Source organism: Morone saxatilis, unplaced genomic scaffold, assembly GCF_004916995.1.
Source record: "Morone saxatilis isolate NCDOM2014 unplaced genomic scaffold, NCSU_SB_2.0 Contig14, whole genome shotgun sequence".
Lineage (NCBI taxonomy): Eukaryota > Metazoa > Chordata > Actinopteri > Moronidae > Morone > Morone saxatilis.
Window position 1 is genome coordinate 22,306,527 of NW_023339696.1, and position 5,473 is coordinate 22,311,999.

The window sequence follows — 5,473 nt, forward strand, 5'->3', positions numbered from 1 at the left end:
GAGTAACTAAAGAATAATGTAATGGAGTAAAAGGTTCCTCATTAAACATTAAACTCTTGTTATTCTGCAGCTTTAATGACTGATGCAACATTTCTTCAGCAGAGAGAGGGAGTGTCTGCCTGTCTGCCTGCCTGTCTGTCTGTCTGTCTGTCTGCCTGTCTGTCTGTCTGTCTGTGAGGAGGAGGAGGAGGAGGAGGAGGAGGAGCTCAATGTCTCCGTTATAAAAACACTCAGAAACCTCTGGATACACACCTTGTTTTCCTCCTCAGAAAGAAGCGTTCAGAGGTCCATCTGGTTTTCTGCTGATTTTAGCAACTACTGTTGTTGTTGTTGTTGTTGTTTCTGAAGGTTGACAAACTTTCTTTCTTGGAGCAAAACTCCCAGAAACAAACATGAGTCACGTCGACGTGAAGAACCTGAAGCCCACCAGCTTTGAAGACGAGTACTACGACCAGTATGAATATTATAATCTAACCGATAAATACGCAGGTGAGCTTCTCTTTTCAACCCTTTCAGGAACTGACTAGTTTTCAGTTTTCTCTCCAATCTTGTGTTAAAATGTGTTTTTGTCCCAACAGAAGGTTCGGCCCGTAAAGGCAGGACAAAGAAGGAGGCCAGTGAGAACACCAACCGACCCAACCCGTCCGGACATGAGCGCAAAATTGTGGAAAAGCTCCAGAACCGCGAGAAGAAAGCCAAGGAATGAATACAGAGGTGAGCCTGGGTTTCTACTGAAATCCGTGTTTAGTCTCTGTTCATGTTGAATTGAACCTGTGCCGAATGAAAGAGTGAGTCTTATATGTGTGTGTGCTTGAGTTGAGGAATCATTTAATGAACTCTGTACTTAAACAGAGTCAGTCAATTCTTTAATAAGCACTTTTCTGAATGACATCTGGCATATGGAACCTTGGAATGTTTAATATTTCCTTTACAGAATGTCTGCACCACAGTGAGAGGTTGTGATTGAAAAGCTGATTTTGTGCTTAAATAAGAGTTTGTTTTATGTCTGTCGATTTAATCCTGTGCCGAATGTAAGAATTCCTCTTTTCTTTGTGACTCATAAAGTCTCTGAATCATTCTATGAGCTTTTTACTGCCACAGCTTAGCAGAAACCTTAAATAGGCAGTTTTCTTAATGAGGTTTGGTGTATGAAACCTGAGACTGCAGGAGCGATGGGTAGGTAGGTTTTCAGAATTGGTTCTTAGTTATGAAAAACAAACTCCCCGAGCTGAACTTTCCCTTTACTGCCCATCCTCCACAGCTCAGACTGCCACAAGTGGACTTCTGCTGCCAACATGTCCTGATACAAGTGTTAACTGTTTGTTAACCAGCCGCTGAATTTAAAATGGACAGTTAGATCAGTTCTCAGTAAAGCTGCTGATTTATTTTAATGCACTTTGTGCTTTTATGAATCAACTTAATACCTTTTTAAATTGACCGATTTCCAAATGATGTTTTGAAAGTGAAACTTTTAAACTGTTGGTGTCTGTAGTTTGGTTTTAGAGGCAGGGCTGCAAGATTAACGAGTAAACACACAATAAAGAGTCTCTGAAGGGTTTTAAGTATTTTAATTCAGTTAAAAATATTAGATTTTTCCTACATGATGGTCTATAAACGGAAGCTTTCTTCACACTAATGATTTGGTCCAGAACTTCTTCCACAACTGAACCATAACCACAGTCTTGTTTTTCCAATCCAGGGTGACTCGGACGGCTTATCCTGGAAACCGACCACGGCCTCCTTGGCGACAGAACTAGACGTACAGACGGCGGGAGCGTGCTGAGCTCCGACGGGCGAGGTTTAACCTGGGCGTGAAGAGGAGAGCCCACAGATCCAGACGTTCCAGCTGCAGTTGGGAGATCTTCATCGTCTCGCCGACGGGCAGCAGACTGCGGCTCCTCCGCCTGTAGGTGTTTGTAAAGCACTCACCTGTGGTGGGGTGTACCCGGGTCCCTGTTCAGACCCTGTTCAGACCCTGTTCAGACCCAGAAGGTGCACCTGTGATTGTGGTGGTGGCAGTTGGGTGATTTGGATGTGTTGAAATGTTTTCAATGGATTTTAAAAAGAAGTATTTTGACTATTAAAGCTTTTTCTTTTTAAATGACTTGACTTTGGAGTCGTTCTTCCTCTGTTATAATGTTTGTTTACAGTGATTGAAGCTCAGTATTGATCAGTGAATCCTGGGTTCAGTCGGGCTGGATGTTAAACCTTCTGTACTGAGATAAAGTTTGGATCCACCAGCAGGGGGCAGCGACTGTCAGACATCCAGAGACTGAACTCACTGCACCGTGGACAGAGTGGATCAGTTTGAACTATTTGCTCCGTCATGTTTTAACCACAGAGAGTCAAACCTTCCAGTTTACACACAGGAAGTCTGAATGTTGCTGCGGCTTTAAATGAGGTCACACGAACAGTCTGGAGTTACATAACAAACATTAACAGCTCAGACTGAACTCATTAAAGAGTGAATACGACTCAAATATGTTATGGATGCGTCACTGAACGGGTGCAAAGACTGCAGAGTGGTTCCCAACCTCCCGCTGGGGGTCGGTAAGGCTTCGTAGGGGGGGCCGAGGTCTTCTTGATTTAAAGCCGTAAAGAAAACTTAAAGAAAAGTGAATGTAAATTGTTTAATAAAACAATGGTCAATTGTCAGGGAGAAAAAAAACACTGAATTTGTCAAAAAAGGATTTTACAAAGTTTGTTTTATTGTTTAAAAATATAAAAAACACAGAATTGTATAAAAAGTTCATCCAAATTCATCCAAATCACTTATTTTACACAAACTTCCTGCAGTTACTGAGTTCGCTGTTTGGGTTCATTGTACAGTTTTTAATATAAAATATGTCACTTAAGGAGGAGTCGTCGGTTTACTCAGTTTGGTTCCCAACCTTACTCGTGTCAGGGACCCCTAATAAAGAGACCCTGCAACTATAAACACAAATGGATCCTTTAATCACCATCAACACACACAGATGTGAATGTGACTATACAGACACATCACTTTAATCCTGTAACCATAGCTGAGTTAACCCCCCGTGTTCAGGGTGATAACCAGCATGAGGACGCTGTGGCTGCCGGGGAGCGTCGATCCGGCCAGCTCAGCTTTATCTGCACCGAACGTCTGCAGCTCAACGTCGACGCAGCTCAGCTTCCACCTGTGCAGCAAAGCTTCAATGGACCAGTCAGCACTGAAACACAGAGAGGAGGAAGAGGAGGAAGGGGAGGAAGAGGAGGGTCAGAACACAGCTCCACGTACAGATAAAGATGTACTGTTGTTATACTGAACCTCCTCTCCTGGTACGTGGTCCAGAACTGAGATCCGGGGTTTTTTCTTAGAAGAAAAGCAACCGTCACGAGGACGTCTTCAAAATCTGAAACAGGTTTCAGTTTTATATTCACTGTATGGACAAAAGTATGTGGACACTTATTACTATTACAGTGCATAAAGAAAGGTATTAACCTATAAAGTCGGCCTGTAGAACATCTTATACTTATAGAGCAGCTGGTTCATATTTGATGGATATCTCATTTCATATTAAAACTACAAACAGTGAACTCACTAATGCAGGAAGTTTGTGTAAAACCAGAGATTTGAGCAGATTATTTCCTGTTTAGGGAACTTTTTATACAATTCTGTCTGTATTCTGTATTTTTTATATTTCTGAACAATCATAGAGACTTAGAGAAAATGCTTCTTTACTGACACAATCAGTGTGTTCTTGTTCCTGACACTTTGTTCTATTAGACAGTTTACATTTACTTTTCTTCACAGGAGTGATGAAGAAGTGAACCAAAGCTGACCTATCAGCCTACTGTGTATATTTATTGAAGTTTTTTTACGCGCCTTTAAATCAAGAAGGCCTCGCAACCCCCCATGAAGCTTTGCCGACCCCTAGTGGGGGTCTTGAGCCTCAGGTTGGGAACCAACCTTGTGGCTCGTAGAAAACGTCTGATCCCAGGATGATGTCCAGCTCTGGAAGCAGGACGAGATCTGGGGAGATCTCCCCCCAGGTGAGACCCAACACGACCACATCCTGCAGGCCGTTAGCTTCACAGCTGCGCCGGCAGTTCTCCAGACACAGCGGGGTCTTAGCGCTGTCCGACAGGATCACCTTAGCCCCGCACCTCGCAGCCACCACACCTGGCAGACTCACACCTGCCCCGAGCTGTGGACACAGACCTCAGGTTGTCCACCAACTCTCTGCAAGCTGAGAAATGAAAGGAAATGTGGCTCCTCTCACCTCCAGCACCGTCTTGTCTCTGAGCTCCTCTCTTTGTGTCCACAGATACTGGGCCAGCACCACCGCACAGGGCCACACATACATCCCATACTGTGGATCCAGAACCTGAGAACGAGGGTTAAACTGCAGGTTAACTACAACACAACCAATGACAACTGATCTTAACTAGGATATTAAACATTTTAAAGATGTCATGCGTATTGTATCACAAATGTACGAGATATTCACAATATTACACAGTTTACTAATAGATAGTGCTCTCTAAAGATCAGACTCTACATCATCCATCCTGCAGGCTCATCAGCCTCAACAAGGACAAGTAGAGGGAATCCAGTTGAATTGGTCCAAATCTGATTTATTTGTGTACTGGATGTATGCCGAATTAAAGACAGGACTCTATTGTATCATATAGAGCCTCGGTACGTCCTTCTAACGGCTGCAAACCATTTATATACACAGAATTAACTTAAATTCACGTCTTTTTTCAGGCGATTCTGTTACAGCACAACGCGTTACCAAGACAACGGCTGATTGATGTCAGATCGATACAGGGGAAGATCAATAACTGCTGTACCTGCAGTATAATGATATAATCAGACTCAAACAGACCTCAGGTATGGAGACACACAGACACTCTTCGGGGTTTTTCTTTCTTTCTTCAAACGTGAAAACTTTATAATCAATGTTTGGCGCTTCGGCTCCACTGTGCTCCATCATTACATCATCATTACATCACCAGATATTATTCAGACTCTTTATTTCTGACGAGAAACTCATATTAACTCTTTTCTTTGACGTTTAAATTAATAATAATAATAATAACAATAAAACACTAGCAACCACGCGTATGTCTATTTCCGCAAGGACGCTTTAACAGCCAATCAAATCCACGCAGAAGCCTGGCGGGAACCAACGTTCTACAGTCCGTCCAATCAGCGTCCTCCTTTCGCGAACGCTGTGGCCAATCAGCTGTCTGGTGCCGCAGAAAGGGGGCGGGCTCTGTGTGATGTCGCGCCGCCGGAGCTAGCTGTTAGCAGGCTGCTGTTGTTAGCGGCTGTATGAAAGTGTACCGAGCGGACCGGGTCCAAAAGTGTCCTCTCAGCGGTCGGTACCGGCCCGAGGACGGGTCCAACACACCACCAGAGCTGTGCTTCTGTTGTTTAATCACATAAAGCAGCTGAGACAGTCGGGACCGCGCAGCTAGCCTCGGTTAGCTTCAGGTTAGCTTC

General features: G+C 43.8%; 2 protein-coding genes across 2 annotated transcripts; one reads left to right on the plus strand and one right to left on the minus strand.

Annotated features, from left to right (window-relative positions):
• The first annotated feature begins 176 nt into the window (after nucleotides 1-176).
• nupr1b (nuclear protein 1b) lies at nucleotides 177-2,104 on the plus strand. Its single transcript, XM_035654411.1, has 3 exons — nucleotides 177-489; nucleotides 579-714; nucleotides 1,700-2,104. The coding sequence occupies exons 1-2, from the start codon at nucleotides 393-395 to the stop codon at nucleotides 704-706; spliced, it is 225 nt and encodes a 74-aa protein (XP_035510304.1). The 5' UTR covers nucleotides 177-392; the 3' UTR covers nucleotides 707-714; nucleotides 1,700-2,104.
• An 832-nt stretch (nucleotides 2,105-2,936) lies between these two features.
• Nucleotides 2,937-5,467, minus strand: mettl23 (methyltransferase like 23). Its single transcript, XM_035654412.1, has 5 exons — nucleotides 4,854-5,467; nucleotides 4,245-4,349; nucleotides 3,932-4,169; nucleotides 3,290-3,374; nucleotides 2,937-3,191 (listed from the first exon to the last, which is right to left on the minus strand). Exons 1-5 carry the CDS (start codon nucleotides 4,959-4,961, stop codon nucleotides 3,029-3,031), a joined length of 699 nt encoding a protein of 232 aa, XP_035510305.1. The 5' UTR covers nucleotides 4,962-5,467; the 3' UTR covers nucleotides 2,937-3,028.
• Nucleotides 5,468-5,473: the final 6 nt, after the last annotated feature.

Bases quoted from the DNA above. Each gene is read 5' to 3' on its own strand.
- nupr1b (XM_035654411.1), top strand. From the start codon at position 393: ATGAGTCACGTCGACGTGAAGAACCTGAAGCCCACCAGCTTTGAAGAC. The intron at 490-578 runs GTGAGCTTCTCT...TTGTCCCAACAG, and splicing joins TCTAACCGATAAATACGCAG to AAGGTTCGGCCCGTAAAGGC.
- mettl23 (XM_035654412.1), bottom strand. From the start codon at position 4,961: ATGATGGAGCACAGTGGAGCCGAAGCGCCAAACATTGATTATAAAGTT. The intron at 3,375-3,931 runs GTTGGTTCCCAA...AACCTGTTTCAG, and splicing joins CGTTTTCTACGAGCCACAAG to ATTTTGAAGACGTCCTCGTG. The intron at 3,192-3,289 runs GTTCAGTATAAC...TCTGTGTTTCAG, and splicing joins ACCACGTACCAGGAGAGGAG to TGCTGACTGGTCCATTGAAG.